Below are 27565 nucleotides of genomic sequence, written 5' to 3'. Positions count from 1 at the left end.
GCAAAATTTGCTGTGTACCCCATTCTAACCTAACCCCCCTCCCCCCTCCTCCTCCAGCATATCACGAGCGAAGCACTAAAATATCACTTGCTCCCTTATCACGTGCCGATCTTGTTTTCTAATCCTTATCCCCAATAACCCCTACAAGCGTACGGATGTTCACCGCACATATAATAGCACGCTGCGTTATCAAAAACGTCCCAATAAAATATCAGGGGCACTCGTACATTGAGGATCAGAGAAGGCAACCGGACTTCCTTCACTACTGGAGAAGCAGAAGACACTGTGAGTCACGTGAGAGACAGTGCGACAACAATTGGCCCACTTGTTTACCGCCTTGTTTCGCGACTGTTTCTGGGTCAATGGCGGCGCAGCCAACTGCACGCATGGCATATGGACGCACGCGGCTTGCGTAACGCATCGATAGTGTACGGGCGCTTTCATTCAGGGGAGGCATCGTAAACACTCGTGTTGTTACGGGAATGAACGCCGCAGTATGCAGTATTTTATGGTCCCGAACGAGGGTATGATTCATAGCTGCGGGGGAAGAGCAGTAGAGCAGCACAATAACAGGTGCTTCGTCCGCCTTTAAAGTTGAAGTGTACTTGTTCCGTGAGAGGTGGAGACGCCAACGGCAGTTGTGAAGGGGTCATTTACTTCACTTTCTTTAGATGTAAGGCTGTACTTCTAGTTTAGTCTTTACTGGTGAGACTATAACATGTACAACGCCATCCCGGAAGAAAGGCGCAGCAATTTGCTAATGTTTTGCACAGTGCTGGACAAAAGTTTACGGGAGAAACTGACGTTCTGAGGCTGGAACAACATAGAAGGGACAGATACAAACAAAGCCTCAAATTGCCTAAGAAATCAACGATGAAAGATGAAAGTCACTGAAAAGGTTAGCTAGCTGTAGGGGTCGAACCCACATCTTCTGGATTACCGGTCCAGGGCTCTACCAATTGAGCTAAGCTAACACGCCTCTCCAGCGACTTTCGGGGTGCGTCATCTGTAGAGCCCTGGACCGGTAATCCAGAAGATGTGGGTTCGATCCCTACAGCCTAGCTAACCTTTTCAGTGACTTCCATCTTTCATCTTTCAAAAGTTTACGGAACACGCTCTGGTGCATTCCTTCCTCGTAGTGACACACTAGCAGCTAATGGGACCGTACGGACTTACAGACATGTGCCTGTAGGTAACCCAGTCATCTGTCTGCAAGTTCGTACGTTACCATTCGCTACTAGCGTGTCACTCCGAGGAAGGAATGCGGCCGAGCGTGTTCCGTAAACTTTTATCCAGTACTGTACACCCATATACGACGAGACGAAACCCTTCAATTATGAAGTAACGTACAGTCCTTTAAACCAGAGGACGTTCCAACGTATAATGAACGTATGATGTGTGTCTAACGTAATAACCCCATCGCACTGGCTAATCTATGACCGCGGTTATCACGTGATGGGAAACTGCACCGCGTAAGTAAAGTGAATAGAGCGTTCGACCCCATTGGGTGAGTTCGAAAGAAACGGTAATACAGCACGGGGCGCAAATAGGCAAGCGCCTTCACAATAGGCCTCTACCTGAGAAACGTCGTCATGACGTTGGTAGACAGACTGAAACCGAAACGAATCGGAAGAGGAGGGCTGGGTTCCACGAATGGGCGCTTGTTCGCTGCCTCCTATTGAAAGAAAAGTAGGGCCGAACACTGACTGGAAGACCGTGGCTTTCGGGCGCGACCTTGTTCACCTCTAGCTTGGAGCGTAGTTCAACTCTACCAAATTGGTGGCGCTGTCGAACACTATGACGTCATTTGTTTACAGACAGAGGGAGAGGTCTATTGAGCATTACCGATCCGACGTCTGGCACCCGATATGGCAGGAGAGTAGACACTCGACGGAACCTTCTTCCGATTCTTCCGGTACTGGCGCGAAGGTTGGCATTGTAACGTCCACCCCTTCTGTACAGAACCATCCGAGTTCTTTCTCACCGCCTTCACACACACCACACTCGGCGTCTTCGGTTTCGCTCTGATTCGCGCCATGCCTGAAACACGCTCACTGTTTACACGCTCTTCAGCACGATAACCGCAGCCATCTGGAACCGGGCACTATAGCACAGAAGCAGTCTCTAGAACTTCGCGAAGCCAATGGCGCGTGCAGAACTTAACGCGCCGACATCATCAACATGCGAGAACTGGCCACTATCCAAGCCTTGCAGAATATCTGTGATGTCACGCGTGCGCTTATACCAACGGATGTAAACGAAAGAAGCTGATGCACACGTCGTCGACTTTGCACGCTATCCGTCATTAAACAGCACAAGGTTGCCCCAAACAGAAACTTCCTGAAGGGGCGCGAGTATATCTTGACGAACGCAAACAGGCGAGCCGTTTGTTGAACACCGCAGAAACCGCACAGTCCGCAACCCGCCCTCCGTTAAAGTATCTTCATGGACACAGGAAGACTAGACGGAGACTCTCTTACTGCATCTATTCATGATCTCAAGGCTGTATGACAAGGCCCACGCGACCAGACAAAGGCTGTTCATTCTTCCGACGGAACCGGCACCCTTATAAAACGTTACGGACGAACATGGCCACTTTTATACCCATATATTTATATGCACTGTCCCAGTCATTGTCTCGTTCCGATGCTCTTCAAGGTGAAGGACGAATCAGCTCGAGCGTGGAGAGTTACGTCGAGAGGAAGGCAGCGTGGCTCGCGACTCTTTGATTCAGTGGGCAAGTTGGGCATTGTAATCGCGGTGCACGCAAAGTGGATGACGTCTTTGCACGGTGTTCTTGTCTGGGAAGACTGGGAAACAAATGGTATGTTATTGGTCCGAAAAAAAGGATTGCTTGGGTCGATGCGCCGGAAACCTTGTTGCGCGTGGGTGAAGGCGTACATATGGCACGTGGTTGGATGGTTTTTCTGAAATGGTCTGGAACGAGAGTAACAGTATGGGGGTACATGGGGGGGGGGGGGGGGGCGTACGATGCTTGTAAGGCACATGGTACTGGTGCTCGCATTTGAGAGCAGGGAGTTTTAGACTAAGGAGCGCAAGTTTATGACGCACCCAATAAATATAGGGTATAGCAGACGCAAACGGAGACAACGCGAGAGTCTGAGAACAGGGTTGTCCACCGCAGCGCACCGATTATCATCATCATCATCAAGCGGTAGTCACAGTATGCATTTTGTGTATGAATTTCATGTAATATGAAATGTTTTGATTGTCTCGATGTCTTGGTCCCGAAATATAGTTGCTGAACTTATGCTACACTAAGCGACGCGATGTGCATGCTTTTTTACTTCTTTTTCGTTAAAGAACGCAGACGAATATTGACGCTTGAGCACTGAAACTTGCTTATGAGTGCGCATTCGACAAACGTACTGCCATTGGAACTGATTTGACACACGAATGCCAAACGTATGGCCATATTGCGTGTTGTTCGCAGAGCAGTGCTTCTGAGAACGTTAAACAACTTGGAAGGTCATGAATGGAAGCCTAGGCCAGCTCATCGTCAAACCATGGGAAATGCAACGTGTATTGTCAAGAAAAATAACGCGAGAACAGCGGCTGAGCGTCAGCATTTTGAAAGGAGTCCTACTTGCGCCGGCTGCACTCTTGCAACGAACCGTATAGGGTTCCACCACAAGGAGCAATCTATGTCCGCCCTATCCCAACACTTCTCCGTTCCTCTGCGCACCAGCTGACATGCCCTAGGCGATACCACCTAGATAGAGAAAGTCTGCTTACTCGTCGACGTGACGTAACAACTAAGAGTCAGCCAATCAGGGTCGTGTTTTTAACGGCGGTATCCAATCACGAACCAGCTTTCAGCGGTCGTAGCCATGGAGACGAACCACTGTCGTCTGCGAGCAGTGATTCAATGTCCACGCGTACTAGACGGGAAAACTTTAAAATAAAGCGCAAAACGGTCCCATATCTTTCTCAAGACTGATTTTCTGGAAAGCCTGTTGCACTTTTTGTCTACAGGTTCACGTCTACAGGTTCCAAGTTAGCTGCAATCATTTGCGAGTTCTTGAATTCGCAGAACGGCGATTCACAGTAGCAGACGAATTCTGACTTTATACGTCCACGTAGCGAAGGTGGGAGAGGAAGCAATGAGCAGACCTTCCGTATCTAGGTGGCGCTGCCCTAGGCAACGTCTTTCGCACAGCAACATGGGAGGAACGACGCGAACGCAGCAACCCAATCTCTCAGTGCCCTGGTAGTTCGCACCGTTCTCGACAAGAACCGCCTAACCCCTGTGTATTTACAGATGAATTACGGTTCATTGCAACACCATCGACAGTACAAAAGGATAACAACGGAGCACGTAATAAAAGACAGCGCCATTGGCCCACAAAAGCGTCGAACCGAAACGGCAAAGCGATGCTGTAACGCTTACTCTCTTCTTTCAACGGTTACCGCCTGTAGACATCTTGCCTCCTGGCATTGTCCTTCACGTCTTCTTATTTGATCTGTACGTAACGCGAAAACTACGGTTACACGAGCTCGCTCGTTATTACATTGTCGCCAGGATTCGTCATGCGAGGAGAGTGTTACGAAAACGTGATACATGCGCCGAATGAAAAGGTTCATCGCGTTAAAAGAGTCGCGTCCGCGTCTTTTGTGCGTCGGGCACGATTGTGTTCGAAGATGTGATTGGCGCCATGCCGTTTTGGCTGACGAGGAGTTTGACGTTTCAAAAAATTGATGTTTGATGTTTGGTAAAGTAAAGGTGTGACGCGTACAAACACACGCGTGTGCACCAGCGGCGTGACCTAGTGGATAAACGCATCCGCTCACTGGTGATTGGTGAAGGCGGTGGGTTGGTATCCTACCACCGGCTGTGCAGTCTGGGGTTTTGCGGTAGACTTTCCAGACGAACGCCGGCGCAGTTCCCACTGAAGTCGGCCCAGGACGCACGCTAGCCACCTGTGTCCCGCTCCCTCCTGCAGTCCGCCTCTGTACGCCGCTCATAGCTACAGTTGCTTCGTGGCGCTAAGAAGGAATTAAAGAGGTACAGGCATGTGCGGGAACAACGCTGTGTTACACAGAGTGTTCCAAGTAACATGCGTACGATGTTGATTGGTTTTGCGGATGATAAGATGATTTAAGATGATGAAATGGGGGTTGCCTCGACTAGGTCTTTCTGAGGAACGTGCCTTGCACTCACTTGTACTGCCTCCACATACAGTCCTTCAACCCTTCACTCCTGTCGCAGTCGTCGATTTGATGTAACTTGCGTCATATCTGTCTTCTCTTCTTTGTTTTGTTTTGTGCGTGCGTGTGCGTGTGTGTGTGTTTATACTGCACGCAGATTGGTGGAATGTGAACCTGTGGCGTCGCCTGTCAGCGTCGAGGCAATAGCTTTTCATCATGAGAATTCTTACTTCGCACAGAAAGTAAATATTTAGGAAGGCGGGCTTCACAGACGTCAGCTATCGTGGTAGCGTCGTGATCGAACAGTATAAACAGTCGACCACGAGTTCGAAACAACAGATTTCATCCTTTCGCCACAACGAAACCGCGAAGCTTCTGGTCCAGTTCATCTGCCGTCACAAGGCGTCGTAGACTATAACGCAGGTTACGACGGGTAAACATTCTATACACCAGCAGCCAGCAGATTTGCCGGACATGATATACACGCTCAGGTATCCTATGCTCTCTGACTCGTTGCCCTTTGCCAATAAAACCTCACGGGATAGCCCCTGAGCGTGGCCCATTTCGCGGTGGACCGCTCACTCAAAACACTCGTACATATAGCGCCCCGCGTGTCGGTGCCGCCACTTTCGTGACCAGCTGAGTCATCATAAGCATATTCTGGGAGCGCATTTTCGCGAGCAAGAAAAAGGTAATGCCTTCGTGATTGCCTTGACACACTTGCTGCTGAAGAGCAGCAAATGATGCATTTGGAACGGCTCGTTCACGCTTTTGCTTCTAATGCCATTCAGATGCCACGCGTTAACCGGCTGTTGATAAACGGCTCTTGCACGCCGCGCGCATCATCCTTTTTAATGCGTCGCCATCACAAGGGACATGCCCTCTTCTGCTGGTTAATGTACTCTCTTCTGACAGCAGAGTGGAATGGAGAGAAACTGGTACGGAATCATGTGCCGACTTCATCTAAAGGTGAAAAAAAAAAAAAATGGAACCCGAGAAAAGGACAGAGGAGGGACGACACGACACGTTCTCGAATTCGAACGTTCGAACGAACGCTCGAATTCGAACGTTCGAACGACACGTTCTCGAATTCGAGAACGTGTCGTGTCGTCCCTCCTCTGTCCTTTTCTCGGGTTCCAAATTTTTTTTCACCATGTACCAGCTGGCCTGCACCCTTGCCCTTTTGTCATCTAAAGGTCTTCTTCGTATGTAGTCCTACCCTCAACTTACCACAAGATCAACGTGGAAATGAAATCATGTTCGGGGAGGGGTGAGAGGGAACGAAGTGTAAGATGCAACAGGTATTTGCACCATCTAACGGTATCGTAGGGATCCTGCTGCTAGGGAGAAGAGAAAAAGAGAGGTAGGAAAATGAAACAAGTAGTGCGTATAGGAACACACTAACCGTAGAAGTAACACCGTGGAAATGACAACCTGAAGTAGCGATCCCACAACGTTGTGGAAGACCCACGCGGATGGATTTCTCACCGTGTCTCCTTCCGAGGGGAGTTGCTCACCAGCAGCATGTAAGGTGGAGTTGAAAAACGCATAAAAAAGACCTACATCCACAGGTATGTTCTTTACACTCAGTACACAGATCTCGGCCAATAAATTAGCGTGGACTGCCGGTGGTTCTGAATCTAATGATGGCAATTGATGTTCTGAGGCTGGCACACATAGAAAGGATAAATACATACAAAGCCTCAAGTGCCTAAGAAACTGATGATGAAAGAAGGAGCCCTGAAATTAAGAGCCCTGGACCGGTAATCCAGAAGATGTGGGTTTGAGTCCTACAGCTGGCTAACCTTTTCAGTGACTTCCTTCTTTCATCTGAATCTAATGTGTGTCAGCCACGCCGGCAACGTTCTTTTGTATTGTTGGCGTGAAAAAATCTCCAAGCATTTCCTTTAAACATTTTTTAAACAGTACCACTTCATGCTAAACATTTTAACATCTACAGTGTTGATTAATTGATTCAGTCCCAATAATCTCCCTTCATGATAGTGCTCGCCCTTTTCAGAACACACCATGATAACACGCCATTTAAATTTCGTTTTATTATCTTTCATGAAAACTCTGCCGACAACAGTTGCATAACTTCCTGCGATGAACAACGGGAGCGCTTTTTACATTACGGTTCAGACGTTTATATGTTTATTGACATCATGGTTTATACTCTATACAGTTAAAGACGTGTACGGTACAGCACGGATCTTTTAGAAACGGCAAGAGACCTCACAAAGGTCTTATATACTTCCACTCTACTGCACAGGGCCGGGCAGGGTCACGTACAAGCGATGTCTCTCCTGTCAAGAGGTACTTTTCGACTTCGCCTCCCGCGGGGTCTGCTAACATAATTGCTGAGCACCCCTGTTTGTACTATATTGTGTCTCTGCTTCAGGCGTTGCAAATGCAGTGCTCCCCAATCATAACATGTCCAAACCTGCCTTCAAGATGGTGTACGATCTTGATCGAAATATGCGAAGACACTAGACACAAACAGTAAAGGAAAATTCTTCGTATACACGCTATGCTAAACTGTTCGAATGTTCCTGAGCAATAACTCACATTGTGTTAACGAGTAATGTATGTGGTAGCCGTTGCAACGTCAAAGTATGTCACAATGCCCCTTAACAGAACCTTGTAGGTAGACATCATTAATGATAACTGTTCTTGCGAACAGTGCAAGTCTGGACATTTTCACCAAACCTTTGACGTTCATGTCGTTTGAGTGAAGCTGATCCATGTTGATATATAGTTCACGGGATCACGGGCCCCTGTCAACGTTCCCCTCAAACTGCAACGAACATGCGACTGAATTGAAGCGCACACAGTAATCCACAACGCATACATGTGTTTTCATGGAAGCAATGTGGAGCAGGCAAATAGGCAAAACGTTCATCAATGTAGTTAAAAAGCACTTACACTCAAAACGATATCCTTTCTGTGTCCAAAAATACAGCAGTTCAGCACACCAAAGCGTCACCAGATCGAACGGTCATAAAACCTCACTCCAGTTCCTTCACACCAGGATTTTTCTCGCTGTCGCACAACTACATCGCGCACAAAGAAAACTGAAATAACTTATATCTACCAACGTTGCCTCAGCTTCCCGGGAACGAACAACCGTCACTTTCAAGAACGCACCAGCTGCCACGGTCACTTTGCAACCTCACTCTGAATGTGTGCCGAAGCAACACCTCTGCTTGCCTTGTCTCCAACGTTCAACCGAACACCTGGAAGGCTCCAAGCCCGCCGAGTCACGAAATGACACTCTATCCGTCACTGCGAGTAGTTTAATCCTCTTCGGGAACACTGGAAGACATCACTCTCCATAGACAAGAAGGAGGCGCGGAGAACCTTCACCGTTCCTTCGATCATGCCCCGAAGATCGAAGAGGGAGTCATCCAGGGGGAGAAATCGCTTCTGAAGGATTTTTCGGCGGTAGCCGGGTCTCCTTTCGCCCGCGACGTCAAAACGCACTCGCTCCTGTAGAGTCAAGATCAAGTTTGAAGGCGGCCGTCTCTCCCAGGCGAGTCTCTCGCTTGCGATCGGTGCGTCCTCCTTTAGGCTGACCCACTGGCCTACCCACAGGAAGCAAAAGCTGAGGGACTTTCGTCCGTGGTTCCCAAACCTCTGTCTGAGTAAGAGGCATGGTGTAGCATCGGGAATTAATTTCATGCTGGTAGCTATATGTACTGATTTTGTGTGCAACACAAGTTGATTTTATGTTCGCCAGGGTACTCATGCGGTAGAACGAGATGAGTGAGAGGTTTGGTTTGGTTATAGAGCATCTTGTACTCGTAAAGAGCGCGGCATCCGGTTTTGTTCAGAGGTTGCAGTCTCTATCGTCCTGGGAAATACCTGGCACCACCGAAAGAACGCGTCAAGTGTATATAGGCTAGTCCACCAGTCGTGGCAACCTCTCATCTAATTCTCACAGTATTGACACCCTTACTCTGTTGCCTCAAGCACCGCGCTTCATCTTACGGGGTTGCCACTCCAGAGTTAGAGTCACTCTCGAATCATTCCTCTTTTATAGAACTCGGAATGGAATGTGAATGGAATGGCAACATTACTAGACTGGGAATGGAAGCATTCCCCTTTTTCACCGGAATGGAGTGGGTATGGAAGGGCCAGGGTGACCATGTGAAAGTATTGGATTCAACGCTGTGTCTTTCTGCCCCTTGAACCCATTAGGCACTGCATCTGTCCGGCGTGTCACGAGCTCGACTGTCTACTGAAGCGAAGCATCTTCGCAACGCGTTCTTGCAATAGGCTAGTAATGCGCAGGCGCACGGTGAATCGCCTCCTGTGGGAGGACTCAGAACTTACTTAGCACAACTCCAGGTGCATTAGTGTCATTCTTATGTTAGGAAACCCTCTACACGGTGCCTCTGTGCATTTTGATTCCGGGTGACATCAACCACCCCTGCACTGCTCGGCTGACAAGTATCGGACTTGTTTCAGTTATATTGCCTTTTTTTATTCTTTCCGGAATTAAAGGAATGGAATGGGTGCTGCAAAGCCATTCCAGGAATGGGAATTGACATAGCTCTTGTATTGCTGCCTTTATGAGGTGAGCCACAGAAGATTGTGTACTCATCCCTAACCGTTTAGGAAAGGTCAACCAGACAGCTGTGTGGCTGACCTTTCCTTTCTTTTTTTCTTAATAAACATTCCCCCCCCCCGCCCCATATCTTGCCTATTTCTATTGCTGAGTCGTTGTCTCGCGACGTAAACCCCCAATTATCATTACCTATTCCTGAATCAACAACTAAGTTCTAAAAACTCGTCACTCCGAGGAATTGAAAGGAATGTAATTAGTACATATCTCCATTCCACGGATTCGAATTGGAATGGAATCGGCCATGCACCTAATTCCGCAACCCTGTAACGCACAACATACTCTTTGTACTGAAAAGCATCACTTGAATATGGAGGTGACTGTCGACCAGAAACTCTTCTCGAAATCGTGTGGCAATACAAGTTATCCTTACAGAACACTTCATTGAAAAAAGAAAAAAAAAACGGTGAGGAGGAACGGGAAGACTTAAAATGCTATAAAAGGAGATATAGAAGTAGATAAAAGAATACGTGGACGCTTTGACACCTTTCGAACCGCCGGGGCCGATTGCTTCCTGTCGGGACGCCGCGACTTCACTCCTGCTGAAGAAGCTGCTACGGCGATTGGAAGGACCATGAAAGCTTAGTGCCATAGGGGACTATGCTGCAGCACACTTGCACCATTCTGGTGGGAAAACGGGCTCCTTCTAGCTCTCTCAAAGCAAGCTAGTAAATATCTCCCCTTCTTGTCTTTCTTGTCTTGTCTTGTCTTTCACTATTCAGTTCTCCCAATATCGCGTTCTGAGCGATTCTTAAGAAACAAACATAAACTAACCGTTCGTCTCACGCACATCCATCTCTCAATGTACAAGTCCATCGAGCGTCTCACGAACTGGTCGCGCCTGGACACACTTTCAACTTCTGTAACCGACACGGAAAGAGTTCTTCAACCAACGCCCACGTTGAACGCACGACAAAGAACAGAGAGACTATTCTGAAGAACACAAACGCCCATGCAGGCACAAACGACCAGACAACTTCACTCAGCATCAAGATGACGGTGTCACAAGGTCTTCAGGCATCGACAACTAGTGAAGACCGGTTCGCCTGCGCATACCGATTAAGGGGTATTTGTGGACCGTTTAAGGCGCTACGGGTCCAGCTAGGATTTACGGCGCGATTAAGGCGGGTAAATTTAGAAAGGCCCTTCTCTCTTCGTCTGCTCAGGCAAAGAGTAACATTTGAGTCCGCATCGAAATAGAATCAATGAAGGAACGGACCAGAAGAGAGTGCACGTTGTGGTGGGCGTAACTTCGAGTGGACTGGATACGATTCCTAGTGTGCTATGCGGAAGACAGTGGTGTAGTGTTCCAGAGACAGATCAAGTTTTTAATGTCAAAAGAGCCTCTATAGAGGCTGGCAGGGGGAGTAACTTTAGATACGAAGCGTCGAGTCGCACCAAGCCGAGTGTCCTGCAAACTTTTGTGTCTGTCGTATGCACCATATAAAGGTATATCATTTCTGCAAGGGAAGTATAATGTACAGTGTGTCCGGCCTCACGGCCGGGGTCGGTTTGACACATTACAACTTCACCATTACGGCCGGTGCATCAAGGCATGCTGAGTACCCTACAGACGACGAAGACGACTGAACGATTTGCAGCAAGTCGTGAACTTCTCCTGGACGGCTTGGTCAGACACGACAACGGCCCTCAACAGCCCTCGGTGACTGGCCAGCAGCACATCGACATGTCTCGCACTCTGTGGTGTCCTTCCGTAGCACGTTTATAGAACAAACCTCCTTTTAGACTCGTTTGTATAGCCAGACCTCGCTACCATAAGCCTACTGGAGTAGCCGGCCCAATGTAAAGTTGGGCCAACATCTCCATATTTTTCTTTTTTTGCCTACCTACCTACCTACCTACGACTGAGTAAGAAGCAGTCCTGCTAGTTCTGTCGGCTGCTTCTGAACGAAGAAAGATATTAAAAGCAGTTTGTTGCTCCTTGCTCGATCTTTGCTACTAATATCTATCTATCTGCTATCTACTCCCAGTTTGATTTTTTTTTTCGAGCTTTTTGTTCGTCTGACGCGTTCTGGCTATAAAAACTCTTGCGCCGTGAAACATGTTACACCAAGGAATTCACCCACAACCTTGCTCTCTACCGACTAGACGCATCAAGTCGATACTGTGGCTGTAAGCTTTCATTAGTATAATTCAAGGACGGCAGCACCAGGTCAGAAATTCATTTTCAGCGCTCTATGCCATAGAACGAAACCTCTTCTTCGACCACGAAACAACGAAAGGCGCTTGCCGAATATCACTTTCAGAGTCTTCTTCTGGCACCGAACAATTATTTGGGTAAAAAGCTTCTGCATGGGTACATACTGACTACAATATGGTGTATGAGGTTGCTTGAAAAATTCGAAGTCCTCTGTCGAAGGCATCGAAATGCGCAATGTTCCGCACCTCCAGCGAGAGCAGACCTTGTGGTGCATAGAGCGTACCACGTGATACGGTGAACTAAGACGTTAACTGAGCTCTAACTCATTTAAATAACGCGGTGCTCAAAAGACCTTTTCAGTATCGCCTAATTTACTCTTCGGTAGTCAAGCATACATTGAAGTCGCTGGCGTCCGGACAGAATGCTGGAGCCCCAGTTCATTGGTCAGCAAAACCGCAAAAAGGATGTACCAGTGCGTCAGTTGAATCTTTCAGTGTGGATGTTGAGCGTATTACACTTTTATGAAACATTACATTTGTTGCTCTGCAAATGGCTTCATTAGGTCCGCGGTACTCTTCCGCACAACTGCTGAAAAAAAAAAAACATCCGTGTAAACGCCAAAATACGGTACACCCTCTGGTGGCGGAACCACACCTGGTACGACAGTTATTGATAGATATATATATAAAAAAAGTTATCAACGCTGTTAATTGGTATTTCGGTTAACGACCTTCGGCCGATCAACAACCACTTCCTAATTCTTCTTCACGACCGCAGCAACACGAAACGGACGAACAAAAAATACGACATGGACGTCATTTCTCGCCAAATTACCTCATCTAACTCATTCATTACACCTTCCGTACGAATTACCATACTTATAGCGTTAATTGCCTCACAAGGTCATTCTTCCTATTTATGCCACATGGTATGCGCGAGATCATCTCGTAGCGTGTCAAAACGCACGGAAATAATGATTAAAAGTAAAACCCGCTCTACCAGAAAAACAGTTTCCACCACCGCTCGCCTACTTATCGGGCTTCACTGCATAGTCGATAAGGGATCGATTAATACTGTTTGCGTGTATCTGACCACCACCTGAAATACGACACGGATCTGCAACTCATCATCTCCTTCTTCCAAGCACTTAGCGGAGGCTTATTTTTTGCTTCGGTCCTGAGTAGGTCGCCGCATGAACCGGATAAGATCTGATATCGTGTCCAAGCCGTTTAAGATCGGCCGTCACGTCTATTTAATGAGAAACACGGCTTGCAAATGAGGGTGATTCGGAACACGTGGACGGTGGAAGCCCTCTATTATACTCCGATGATACTGCTCGTACATCAGTCTGGGTGTGTGTAGTCTGTGGACTGGCGCATATAGAGTGTTGAGTGTAGCGTCTAGGTTGTGACTAACTGGTATCGCTAGGTTTGGTTTTTGGTTCCAAAAAGAAGTGGAGATGTTTGCCCTGCTCAACGTTGGGCCAGCTACCCATACGCTTATGCATGGGGCGAGGTGGCGCTACGAGATTTTTAGCAAGGTGAACGTGTGTTCCACGAGAGTCCTCAGAAGGAAAATCACAGAGTAGGACACAGCTTGCAGGTAGGCGGCTGGTGGTCAGTCACCGAATACTTTGTCGATGTGAAGAGGTCCGTTGACGCATCTGTCCAATGCACTCCGTAGCTGAGCATTATATGTGCTCAGTCTGCTCTCCCATTTTACATACGTGCAGTATGGAGAGGAGGCTATCCCGGTAATGTGTGGAACGCATGAAGGTTCAGTCGGAACCGTCATTCCAGTGCCATTCATTGTAATTTCGACTCACACAAAGGCTGTTCAGTAGCTCAAAGAAGAATGGCAAAGACACATTGAACACGATGCAACACTTCGAACCTTCCTGAGAAAACTTCGGCCCCGCCCCACACAATGAGTACCCAAGATGACTATGAACTCGCCTTCAAGGGCTGATCAGCATCCCCTTGCTCTCTGAGGTCGAAAAATCACCCAGCTCCGAAGTCCTGTCCACCGGCCACATAGCTGAAATAGAGCAGGATGCAGTCCATCGGGCCATCCTGAGCTCACGTCGCCCTAAAGATGAAGTGCCTGCAGACACCCAGGGCCGAGGAGCGACCAATAAGGGCTGATTACTTCGCACCTTTTGCTACCTGAGGTACGTCGCAAGGGTGCAAGCATGTTAGTGGGTGGAGGCCACCAAACACAGGTGTGAAGTGGATGCAAACTAGGCGCAGAGTGGCCGATGGGTTCCATTTTCTTGAAACGAGACCAAATCGACCGGGTAGACGTCAAGAGTCTCGTAGAGTCCGATTTCCTCCTTGACTCGTGTCCGCTCTGTTATCCAGACAAAACCCAGGAACATGTTGCCCATTATTAAAACGTTAGCGGTGTGAACAGAATAAAAAGATGGATCCCGAGGTATGGGTTTCAGATCTGGATGAACGGAACTTGTGTTTGATTGTCGCAATCTCCGACTGGGTTAGTGGGACAGGATTCAGTTTGTAGAGATTGGAGCGCGTGGCAGAGGACGATGATAAATGCTGCCACCTACTGCGGTGATTCATCGTCTACAGCAAGCGAATTGATGATGCGGTTGGGGTGGTATTTATACGGTAGAGCGGGCGTCCGTGATTGAAAGTAGCTGAGGCGTGGGCAAACACGTGTTAACGATCTGACTCGAGAGTTGAGCTTGTTCGTGAACTTGTACGTGAAATTGTCTAGAATGTGTTCGATATGTTGTCCAGCCTTACTGATCTCGCATGAGACGTGCGTGCTATTCGGCACTACGTGTTATTCTGGGCCTGGCTTCGTACTCCACAAAGCTGTCCTTTCGTCAAAACCACTGCATTAACCAAAGAGTAAATCTTATATAACATCAACCTGTGTTTATTGTCTACACTATCTGACAGAGGGGAGACTGTTCCCCATGTCCAGAACGCAGCTCTCTTCTATCTGTACTTCTTCCCCTCACCCTCATACGCATTACCCTAATCTTTGTTTTTGTTTTTTTAAAGTCATCTGTCTTTAATACATCTCACCTTGCTTTCACCTTTTGTAGTTTATCCTTTATTTCCCAGTTCTTTTCTTTTCTTTATATTTTACCTTCATTTATTTCTCTCTTGTTCTTTTCTTTATTTCTTTTTTTTTCTTCATCGCACGTTAAAGAACTCTCAGGTAGGCAAAAGCAATCCACAGACCAACCGCTGTGGCGTCGCTCATGATCTCAGTTGTCTCCCGACGTATATCCCCAACTATCAATTATCTTTCTCCTTCCTTTTTTATGGAATGGCAAGCCAGCACGCCATATTTGGCTGACGTTTCCTCCCTTTTTTCTTTGTTCTAATAAATATATCGCCTCCCTCTTCGCCTTCTTCATCTACCACATCGCTCCCACACACCTAGATGTCGGACATATAGTTCGCTACAAATCTAAACGCTTAACTTTGAATTCAGAGGATGGAGCGACAGACGAAGAAATAAAGCGACATTTTTCTCTCCGTAACCGAAAAAGCTTGATTTCCGCTCTGACAGCGTTCAGTACATATTTATCGCGGATTTACATCAAACACATATGCCTACTCCTACTTAGTATAATCCCTTAATCCCCGTTCCAGTCAACGTCCCGTCTTAATGACTGCGTGGCACGCGATATCATCTTCCTCCGCCCCAGTTTTTAATCTAACTAACATTCGAGTAGAGCACCAATTCCTATTTCCTAATGCACCCTAATGCCGGGAGCTGTTGTCCGTCTTGTTTTTGTTCTTTGGTCTTATCAGAGTACATAGCCGCTCCATTTAACAAGCGTCCGAAAGCATGGTTTCACGCTAATGTTCTGCATATTTGCAGAGCGCTTTGATGCGTCTCTAGCAACATAAATTCTCGAGGATTAAGATTATTTCCGCGACCTTCTTTCCGTTCAACAGTGCACTCTGCAAGAAAGTGCCAATGCAGGCTATTAAGGTGTTTGAATTCAGTGCGCGAGAAGGTGGAGCTAGGATTTTATCGGATTTATATTTTAGAGAATGAAAAATACCTCGCGCTAGGATTTGAAATGAGCGAAGCCTCCGCTCATGTGATATGATCTTGTGGTTCTTACACGCAATTTCTGCCACATGAAAAGTAACAAATTCATAATTTTCTCACGTATTATTACTCTCAGTCGCGAGACAGCACGTATCAACTGGCATAAACAAGTTTGTTATACATATTATACATCTGCACTTGTGTGCGATGCAGGGAAAAAATACGCAGTTCATAGTGAGAACACAATAGTCCAGGGAATGAAGCAGTTTTTGGAATATTCACGAGCTTTCGTGCAGAACCTGCACTTCATCGTGCGTAAACACAAATAACGTTCAGCACAAACGTGCTATTATACGATACGTATGACAACAGATGATTCGCGGCACAGATAATCCCAAAATATATAAATGATCCTGATGGTGGGATGCCCTTACTAGAGATGCAAAATTTCCGGAAATTTTTAATCGCTGAAAAAAAAACGGTTTTCTTTCGGTTTTTTTTCCCCGAAAAATTGGAAAAAATGGAAACAAACGTGGTTACTGCGGACTCGAAGCATTGCCGGTCAAACCACAGCATACAATGAGCTAGAAGCTTTAGTGGCGTTCATCCTCTAGGCATAAATGCAGAGCAGAGCATCCCATGAGACTGCTATGTACTCAGCGATAGGTAATTAGAACCAGGGTGTCGAACCGAACCCGAACCCGAACCGAAAACCGTACCCGAACCGTTATTTTTGCCGGAACCGAACCCGAACCCGAACCGAAATTTTCATGACACTGTTGAACCCGAACCGGAGCAGAACCGTAAAAAACAATAGCGGTAACCGGTTCGCAACAAAACGGTTCGGACATAAAAGAAGTCAGCATAAGAGTTCCTCTCTATCCCCGAACGAAGACACATTGGTATCATCATCACGCGCCTATATCATGGATTTCAGAAATTTTCACCTTGCAGTGAGAAGACGACGTATAGTAAGTATACTTTCAGCGTCTTTTTAACATGTTGAAACGCAGTTGTCCTTGTGAGCGCCGCGGCTAGCGCCCCACGCACGCGGTGCGGCATCTACTCTTCAGAGACGAGCTGCCACGCGGACGAATGAAACAGGAATGGAGTAGGCCAGTTATGTAGCTCTACAGGACGAATATGCGATCAAATAAGCGCCCAAGATTTCCCTTTACACGTGAGCAGTACAAATTAAACAAGTCAGAAACATGAGGAGTGGAGAAGGAGCGTACGCAGAACGGTGCCTGTTTGATTGGTCGTGGCTTGAAAAGTAAATGTAGTTCTGCTTATTGGTAGTGCAGTTGTGTCGTGACATATTGCCTTTGTGTTGTGGATTAGCTAGTACACTGCTGTGAGCTCGGACAGAGTAAGGCTGGCAGGCTTATTTTCGACATGCTTCAGTACGGTTTCAGATCGACTCACGTTGCGAAGGCAGTGTGCCGGCTAGTACTGTCGTCTATATTACGCTGTCCATCTTATTAGGCTTCCTTTAAGTGTATCTTGCTGGCACTGTGCGTGTGAAAACAGAGATTTTGGGAACAGAAAGTAGCAGGACTACACCACTTCAACAGCGTGGACTCTATTTGCAATAAGTGTTCATCCATTCCTCATTTCTCTCGCTAAAGGGCTACCTCACCGCTAGAGACGTCAATGCAGACAACAGCAGTAAGCTATTAGCCACGCATTTCCTGATAAAAGCAGTTTTATGGAACATATAAAACGGAAGCGTTGAACCGGTTCGCGAACCGGTTCGGGGCTGCGAACCGGTTTGCGAACCGGTTCGATTCTTGGTGTGGCCGAACCGGAACCGAACCGGAACGAAATCAAAACAACGCGAACCCGAACCCGAACCGAACCCGTATTTTTTGCGGTTCGACACCCTGATTAGAACAACCCGTCCACTCTGACCAGAACTCCAACATTATATGAACGCGATGGCGATCGCTTGGAGCGGCCAGATGGAGCTCTAAGTTGGTGGTTGTTGGCGGAGGCACCTAAGGCACTGTTGGCGGGTTGGAACGCATCAAGGGCACGAAAATTTACATTTTTGAATGCTGTCGCCTGGATATTTTGGGCTATTTTTCCGGAGACGAGAAAAAAAAAGACGAAGAAAAGTTTTTTTCCAAAATTTTCGGTTTTTTTCCCGGGGTTTCGCATCTCTAGCCCTTATCCCCAACAACACCGAATATCCTCTGGATGTACGAATAATGCCCTAACGAATTCGTACGTCCGACGGATATCCTCATAATGTCCGTCGGACGTACGAAACCGTTACAACATTATTCGTACATCCAGAGGATATTCGGTGTTGTTGGGGGTATGTTTGTGTAGGTGGTGCCATTCTTTCTTGAGCTTGAATTACTTACATTGAGCTTTACACTACATTACATTACGTACTTTGCATAAATGAGCTCCAAGTGGATTATAATGTTATTTCGCGGCTAGTGCACAAAGATGGAAGTCACTGAAAAGGTTAGCCAGCTGTAGCACTCGAACCCACATCTTCTGGATTACCGGTCAAGGGCTCTACCAATTGAGCTAAGCTAACACACCTCCCCAGCGACTTCCAAGGGCGCGTCATCTGAAGGGACACATCAACCACTCTTTCTCACTCATGCCCCCCTTTCACTCTTACATTTTTCTCACTCATACACACAATCATACGACGGGATCGACGCAGGCGGCAACTGTTGAACATGAGAGAACTGATGTTCTGAGGCAGGAACAACATGGAAAGGCTTTGTATGTATTCGTCATTTCCATGTTGTTCATGCCTCAGAACATCAGTTTTCTCATGCTATATAGCGTTCTCTGCCGCGTTCGTACCCGCTACCTATCGTGGGATCAAAAGACACACAGGGACTGTGCCACAGGGACACACAGGGACGCCACAGGGAAAAGACACACCAAGTAGACTAAAAGTGAAATTCACATAGAAGAATTTTGCGTGGAACTACGACCTTGGAATTGACATACATGCACTTTGCATGAATTTACGTGAGTATCCAATGCTCCAGCGTTAATCGGCGGCATACACCCGGCCCAACTGTATGCGGGCTATGAATATAGACGACGCTATTATGATCCCGAGGCGGTGCATATTAAGCAGGTGTGGCCCCGATATCCTTTAAACCGGCGGACCGCAATTCAGTCGATCCTTATTGGAGGCATCCTGCCATCCATGAGATTCAGGAGTCCGGGTAGGGAGCGCCCGTTAAAAGTGTACTGCGGGGTCAAACACCTTTGTGCTCCTTATGAAAGCTTGCAGCGCCGATTCCAATGGGCAGATACTTCGGCGATAAATACAGTCTAATCACTACGATGCGCAGTATTATCTGCGTATTTACAGCGAGTAAAAAATTGTGTTTTCGCAAAAATAAACACTCTTTTCTTATTTCGCAGCCTCAAGTCAAAGGTGTAATAAAGGGTGGTGGGGTGATGTAGGGAGAAGGTGCGGATGTGTGAAGGTGTAATAGCTGTGTCGAAAGAGGTGTTTGCAGAACACCCATCTGAAACGGTGTTTTAAAGGGAATGCATCCTCCTGAAATGGTGTTCTTGTATACGGTATGCCCTTTGAAACGGCTCGCTTTGTAAAATACCACATTTAGAAGGTCGTTTTACAAAAAGCCCTTCTGTGTTGTACACCACAAAGACGTGCGTCTTCAAACAATATATTTACACCCCAAGTGTGTAGAAAAATGTATTGTGTAGTAATAGCGCCATTCCAGTTGCGCTTGCTGTTGTGCGTTTCAGTAATATCTGCAGTTCCTAGATTGCGTGTAATGTGTAATAAATTACTTTCGCGGTAAAACGTAGCACAGTACAATAGTTGGGAAGAGTAGAAAAAACAAAAAGACAGGAAAGCTTAGCAAAGCAAAGCGTTCCTTTTTTTTTTTTTTTTTCCTCCTCGTCGAATGGGTGAATTTGGGGGGAAATGCAGAAATGGCCATTCCGGTGAACAGTGTAGTGTCATTTAGAACGCTTCTTGACGGCATTAAGTGGCGGTGGGTCGTGTTGGTGTCAACAGCTTGCTGTTGTTGGAATCTTCGAGATGTCTCAAAACTAGCCCCGTTTCAAGAAAGATTGTGATTGGTTCGGACCAATATCCAATAGCCAGTATCATGCGGAACGAGTACTCTGTAGTATCCAGGACTAGATCCCTGTGGAAGCGGCAAATACATTTTCTTCAGCAGCGGAGGAGTTCCTTTCTGCAGCGAACGAGTAAGTTTCCAGCCTCGTGGGCGGAGCCATGGCGCCATACTGGTGACGTCATGTTCCGTTCTTGGATTGTCCGTTGTATGGGTGCCGACACGTTGCCCACTAGAACAAGCATGAAAGCGGAACTCTCGATCCAGTGCTTGAGGGCACTAAAGACTTCCACGCAGAAGCATCCAGTAATGCGAATGATGTCACGTGGTGAGCAGTTAAGAAACAGAACAATTCCGTATATTCTGTATACGCGAAACATGCCTCGTCTATTTGCCGTATGACTGCATCCTTTTCGGTCACAAACCACAGAAACTATATAAAGATGGGCGTGAAACTCCGAACGTCCCGAACGACCAGCTCACTGCACGCGGATTCGCAGATTACAGCCAAGAAATGAGGTTATATTTGTCCGACCCTCGCAAGCACAAAGGTTGCGGAACGTTCCGAGCCTAAAATCCGACGCCCAAAAGCTGACGCCGTATCTAAATAGAGCTAACGGAACCTTTGGGCTTAGCGGGGACCTTTTCGATCCAGTACTTCCTTTTGTGTGTGAGGCAATTTTTCGGATTCTCGGGACAGGTTGGCTTGAAGAGCGATGAATTATTGTTGATGTTCCAGAACCGTGATGTGTCTAACGCGATTGTCATCAACAGGAATAGAGGAAAGGGTGTGGTGCAGCGCTGGGGATTACCGTGGGTCATAGACCGGACCAGCGGGACACTGTGGTGCAGAACATGGTGGAAGAACGCAACGAGGGCTTTCTTCCACCATGTTCACCCCCAACCAATATGCTCTGCACCTTCTTTACGAGAGGTGCTTATGTTACATTTCTCAGCTTGTAAAAGTGGCGTTTTTTGGAAATGAAAACCTTATTTTCTTATTCCACAGACGCAACTGAGAGGTGTAATAACAGTGTAGGGAAAGGTGTTCTGAGAAAACCCACCTGAAACATTGTTCAGAATATGGCCCTCTGAAATGTTTCGTGCAGAATGTCTCATTTGAATTGGTGTTTCTTGTAGAGCGCGCCAGATAGAACTGTGTTTCAGAAGTAATAAAACGTAACGAGATGATAGAGAGGTAGCAAACAAGCGAAGCCTTAAGATCGCTAACTTAAAAGCCCGAGGCTGGGGGACAAAAAACGACATGTTTCAGATACTTCTTTCTGTATGGTGTGAATCCTGCACCAATAAGATGTCTGCCACAATAATAATTGGGGGGTTTACGTCGCGAGACAACTAAGAAGATGTCTGCCATAGAACAAGACATTTCCACCCTGTAAAAAAAAGGTCCATTGTGTAGGTTTGGTTCTTGCAGCACCCCTTAGCTGCTGTAATTCTAATGATGCTTCAATGGCTGTGCTGTAACCCAGTGAAGGTCAGGTACCCATTTCTTTGCAGTATACATAAGTAAGGACATTATTTACCTCTGATGCACAACCATGTGATACATGTTCCGTTCACGTCATGAACCTTTTAAGATGCCGGAAGTGGCCTCTCTCTACGAATAGCAACCCATTTCTACCTGGAATTGAACAGAACAGAAATATACTTCGAATCGAACGGTATACACCATTCACGCTGTAAGACCTATGCGGAGTGCCATGCGTCTTGCAAATATATTGCACCACGCATTGCAGTTCGTAGAGACACGACTCTTCAACTTCCGCAGGTGGCTGACCGGGAAGAGACACTGCGATACGTCACCCACAAGGTATACAACGTCCAACTTCTGGGTGCGGCTTATACGCGAGGGTATACCTCTAAAAGAAAAGCGACTTGCCAAAAGCGAACGAGTATATGAAAGGAATTTTATTATGCCGGACTCGTATACGCCGCGGCCCCAAATAATATAATACCCGATAGTATATACGGCGTAGGAAAAAGTTGCGGCTATAAAAACTTGTTCTAGACGAGCATACAATCATCCATCACGGCGGGAAGGAAAACGGTTGGAAAAAAGATTCGTTCCGGATTTTCGTACCACATCTGGGCCCTGTGGACAGCATATAGAGTGATGAGAAGGAGGACTATATCTTGTGCACACACACAGCTTCACAGGTATCGGACATGGATATACAGCACACATTGAGTATGAATAAGTTCGTTGGGGGGTCGCATACATCTCATGGCTTCACGTATGCACGACGGATAGCACAGTGTGCTAGGGGTATTTATGCCGCACATTAATAGGAATCACAATGGTTGCGTTCGTTTATTCGACTCGAACAACTCGAGAGCCGAGAGAGTAGACTCTTGGTGGGCGAAAATGCCGCGGCGCGGCTCTCATGAAGTCGCCCACGTGACACTAACTCCCGTTCTAAAATTCGAGGATTCAACACCAAGAGTCGACTCGCAGCGACTCTCCTTTCGAGGTGGGTCGCTAGAGTCGATGACGTACGATGGCTCTCATACGTCACGACTCCGACTCGCGGGTCGCGCGAGTTTAATAAACGAACACACCCAATAACACGACGATGACGACGATGATGATGGGGATGCAGGATCCACTTAAGATCAGATCGGCTTAGGGTGTGTTCGTTTATTAAACTCGCGCGACCCGCAAGTCGGAGTCGTGACGTATGGGAGCCATCGTACGTCATCGACTCTAGCGACCCACCTCGAAAGGAGAGTCGCTGCGAGTCGACTCTTGAGCACCTCTAGTGGTTGAATCCTCGAATTTTAGAACGGGAGTTAGTGTCACGTGGGCGACGTCATGAGAGCCGCGCCGCTGCATTTCCGCCCACCAAGAGTCTACTCTCTCGGCTCTCGAGTTGTTCGAGTCGAATAAACGAACGCAACCTTAGTCATTTTAATGCCCGTTTGCATGACAGAATTGTTTGTTGTTGCATCGATATATGGCAGTCGTGCAAAAAGCCAGACAGCGGCAGGTTTCGAACTCCGCATCTATATCGATTGCCGGTCGAGTACGTCAACCAATTACGCTGCGCTAGCATCTGCATTCCCAGGGCCTCATTCATTTAGCAAGACACACAGACGCTGTGCCTGTTGTTGTTGTTGTTTTTAAAACTGGAACAATAAGAACACCTTTATTTGAATGATGATGATGATGATGAGCTGCGAGTTTGCTGGGAGTTGATGTGGTGTAATGGAATAATAGAGCGACTATACCCCTGCAGCGACTGGATTCAGGCGGTTATCCCACCTGGCAGTACAAGGTGACGGTTAGCCTAAAACGAAGGCCAATAACATAACCCCCGACGCGTTTGCTACTACTCATCCTTGTGTAATAAGTGAAAAACCAGCACAACACACAGCATATTTTGGCGTGTCGCCATCACGTTATAGGTTAATCCACGCCATCATCGCATCGCATATATCGTTTCATCATCTTCTTCTTTAGATTTTAGGAATGGAAGTGCCTGGTACCTTTTTTTGGTTTATGGCGTTCCGGTGCCAGACGACAACGAAGACAGAGCCTTGTCTGATTCCCCTCGCGGCGCCATTCTGAAGTCCGGTTATTAGGGCTATAGTCCCTGCAGAGCAGCCTATCAGTACAGGCGGGAAAAGAAATAAGGTATGGAGTTCAGTTCGAGCGAAACTTTTTTGATGCGGGTGTAGTTCCGTATCGGGACCAGTCGTTTTTAAAAATTAGTGAAAGCGTTTGGAAGCTAAATATTGCACAGAAGTGAAAGGTCATATACTGAATCTAAAAATGTTAGAATTATAAAATTCTGTGAACTCGAACTTTTTTATACGCATTTCAACAACCCCATCTGATGCACCTTTAGCGCAGGAGAAACACGGGAATGCTAAGCCTAACGGATTCGAAACTTGCCACCTTGCAAAGGGTAGGGTCGTTGAATTGGGCTAAATCACCTCACTGTAGAGAGGTCAGTCCAGGTTGGGTTTTACAGATTGCGGAAGGGGGGGGGGGTCTGGGGAGGGGGCGAACCCCCCTCCCAGGCACCCACTATATAGGCGGCTTTATTTTACCGCGTTATCACTAACTGAATGCTGACTTTTTTTTTTTAAGGAATAGGCATTTGGTGCATTGTTTTCGTACCAAGAAAAATGAAAAACATTTCATATAGTGAGGATTTTTACTTCATATTTCGAAGATTTTCTGTACATAGTTGCGTGCGTATTTCGGGAGTCTTTAGTGCATATCTATCTGTAATCATCACGCAGACATGACATCACGCCATCACATCCATGGCATCACGTCCATGGCATCACATGGCATCACGTCCATGACATCACGCAGTCGTGATGTCAGGAAGAGTATCAAATCGTACGTACACGCGTCTCAAGAGCAAATGCCGTTGTCATAACAACACATCGTAAAACAGACGCACTACAGCGCGCATTACTTGCTCGAGATGATACTCTGTCGTGTGAACTTGAGGCTCCTACCCCCACTTTCCGTGTCTCTTGAACGTTGCACAACGATACGTATAAACTGTCATTCCCAAAATACATCGACAATAACACAGGTGAGCCTTTTCACAGGAACGCGTATTGGGAGCATTTCCTCGTGTAAACGGACATAAAAACCCCGCTATGAGTCGCAGAACCTAGCAATTAGCTCTTCACTGTTAGTCCTATACGATGGCTCGCTATACATATTCAAAAACAACCAGCACGCCCGCACAGTTTTCCCACACTACGTGTATATTTCGAACAGAATGACAGAGAACGGACACTTCCGCTCAGTAACCCACCAATTCCCCGACGCGGAACAAACAAAAATTCACACGCCGAGCGACTGCAAACGCGTCAAAAATCAGCATCGACGCTATAGCAGCAGCATCGACATCCGCAGTCAAAATTTGTGGCACATTAAAAGCAAAAAAAGTACCCGACTAACCCGAATACACTTTTTGAAAAGGCTCCGGTCACACAAGATCGGGGCCAAAGGCTGACTGACTGCGAGAGAGGCTTCAATAGGAAGAAATTACATATCTTGCACCTATTTCTCGTCTTCGGAGGTGAGCACAAAGCCAACGTATAGCGGGTCTAGAAGTGTGTGTGTGTGTTCAGTCGATATAATGACGACCGTTCTTCAAGCCCGTCAAAGATGAGCAGGGAAGGAACGGAGTGGCGTCCGAGTTGAGAAGAGCCAACAAACGCCCCCCTTTTCGACGAGAAACTGCCGTGATATATAAAAACCCGTCTGAACGGAAGACGGAAAGGTTCGTTCTATATATACGGTCGGTACTCGAAAGTGTGATGGGTATGCATGAACAATGCACTGTTGCTTGAGAACGTTCGAGTAGCAATTTAATGCGTCTCTAAAGGCGCACGGACGGACTATACGTGAAGAGGGCGTCATGACTGACAACAAAAAGTAATAATAAATAGGAGCTAGGCTCTATATCTTAGGGCAGCACTAGCCCAGACGTATTTAAATACGGTAGCGGTAAATGTTTAGCGAAAGGTCTTTTCGGCAATACCGTCAAATTTCTATTGAATGGATTTTGATGTTTGTGAACGCCTTTAATTCGCATTGTTACTGTATGAGACGTTGCACAATTTCAGCCGCCCACCAGGGACACAGACACAAAACGCTACAGCGCGGGGCCGTTGGCGCTAAAAGCCACGTGACGTCCCCTTGTTCTCTCACCAGAAACCGTTACTGACGGACCTACACATCTGTCGACGGTGCTAGATCCTGTAAAGCTGAACGGGTATGTCTAATACCCTAGCCACGCGAGACGGAATGGCATGTATTTCACCTCCTAACCAACCATCATCTCCAATGCCATCGTTCTCTCCCATGATTTGTTGAAAAAAGGAGGCGTACGACTTTTGTGTGACAATTATGCAGAACATAATTGTAACAGAAAAGGCGTCAGCAACAAATCGGGGGAGTGAACAATGCCATTCGAGATTATGGTCGATTAGGAGACGAAGTAAATGTCATTCCGTTTAATGCTTTATGTTTGCTGTGTGACTATATAGGGTAGACGATCTTCTAGTCTTATCCTTACCTATCATAGTTTAATACTAAATGATACTAAATGACAAGGCGTGCGCTCTAATATCGAGATAGTACACTAGACTGAAAAAAGAAGAAAAAAAAACGTGGTGACATAAGTCCCAATAATTGGTCAACAACGGCTAGTATAGAACACTAGGCTAACTCCGCAGCTAATGAATGGGTAAGTACGGTAACGTAACATCATGGTGCAGCTTCGCTATATAATGACCTCGTTCCAGAATATATTAGCGATTCACTGAGTTCAAACCAAATAATATGCGCCCTGGTACCTCAGGGATAACTCGTGGAGTATATAGTTGCAGGAAAACCTTCAGCCTTCATGCTCGAAGCAAAACATCTCGTGGCTGCGTGAGCATCTCCACACATAGCAGCAACACTATATCCGACCCCCTATTACGACATGCGGCGAAGATACCCTTAATGTCATCCATCTTGTCTACCCAAATGGACGTTCATGTATATAGTGAACCACTTTGCGGAGAACCTATAGGGAGGACAAAGTAGCCGCTGACATAGAAACCCACATCGAAGGGGGGGGGGGGCGCAATTAAAAAGCGACTCTTCCAGCACGCGAGTACAAGTGCCCTTCCACTTCGATCAGCTGTGATGGCGCAAGAATCCATCGACCTTCGCTTTGGCCTCCGAAGCCCATCGTGGCGATTTCATCAGTTTCTCTAGGTCTGTTACGCGTGTCTGTTTACTTGTAATCTATTGTTGTTAGATAACAGGAGGCGGATGAATGGATGTCGTAGAGTGTACGCTCGTTTACTAAAGGATATAGTGCTCGTTACCAAGAAGGCGGCTCTCTGAAAACTGGAGACATTGCTGATAGAACTGGACAAACATAAGTCTCTCTCTCTCTCTCTCTCTGTCACAGGGTCGTCTAAAGGTCGGAAGTCGTTTTATGACAACGATCCTCGAAGTATCATTTGGTGACAGCGCTGATATCTTGCTGCTGCTGTTGTTGTTGTTGACCTGTTCCATTGCTGCCGGTCAACAAGGCGGCAGACGAGGACCTTGCATTGTGCGCTAGGGTCCAGCAATGGTAGCCTGTGAAAATGGGCGAAGGTGTTCAATACACACACTGATATTCTTCTTCTTCTTGGTTATCCTTGATGAGTTACCATTCCGAACTAGGGGCTCAGCGGTTGAGCCCCTAGTGGGCATAAGAAGAAGCCTTAGAAAGCCCTAGCCCCTAAGAAGAAGCGCCCTTGACTCACTTAGTGAATCATTTAGTGAATCAACTCAGTTTCTTCTTTTCCTTTAGGAATATGTCTTAGTTAGCAACCACCTCCTAAACACCACATTACAACTTAGTTCTCAAGCCCCTCAATAGGGAATACCAGCAGTTTAATCTACCTTTTGTCTTTTAATGTCCTTCTAGATACTTTCTCCTT

At 46.9% G+C, this 27565-nt stretch overlaps 1 protein-coding gene and 1 long non-coding RNA gene across 3 annotated transcripts in view; one reads left to right on the top strand and one right to left on the bottom strand.

The window, feature by feature from the left end:
- The window catches only part of LOC135388087 (uncharacterized), a 333326-nt gene that overhangs the window by 212916 nt on the left and 92845 nt on the right, over positions 1 to 27565 (bottom strand). Inside the window, exon 1 of one of the 2 annotated variants that reach the window (XM_064617400.1) lies at positions 1846 to 2078. The exons of the other annotated variant lie outside the window; for it this stretch is intronic. Within the exon in view, the coding sequence (XP_064473470.1) occupies positions 1846 to 2038 (193 nt within the window). The 5' untranslated portion in view covers positions 2039 to 2078. Of the gene's footprint in view, positions 1 to 1845; positions 2079 to 27565 lie in introns of those variants that run through there. 2 annotated transcript variants of the gene reach the window in all.
- The window catches only part of LOC135388088 (uncharacterized), a 29708-nt gene continuing 25773 nt past the window's right edge, over positions 23631 to 27565 (top strand). The window contains exons 1-2 of the long non-coding RNA XR_010421284.1: positions 23631 to 23741; positions 25706 to 25854. This is a non-coding gene — a long non-coding RNA (uncharacterized LOC135388088). The remainder of the gene's footprint in view (positions 23742 to 25705; positions 25855 to 27565) is intronic.

The sequence above is a fragment of the Ornithodoros turicata genome, chromosome 3 (genome assembly GCF_037126465.1).
Source record: "Ornithodoros turicata isolate Travis chromosome 3, ASM3712646v1, whole genome shotgun sequence".
NCBI lineage: Eukaryota > Metazoa > Arthropoda > Arachnida > Ixodida > Argasidae > Ornithodoros > Ornithodoros turicata.
Note: the sequence above shows the minus strand (reverse complement) of the source record. Positions and strands in the feature narration are given on the sequence as shown.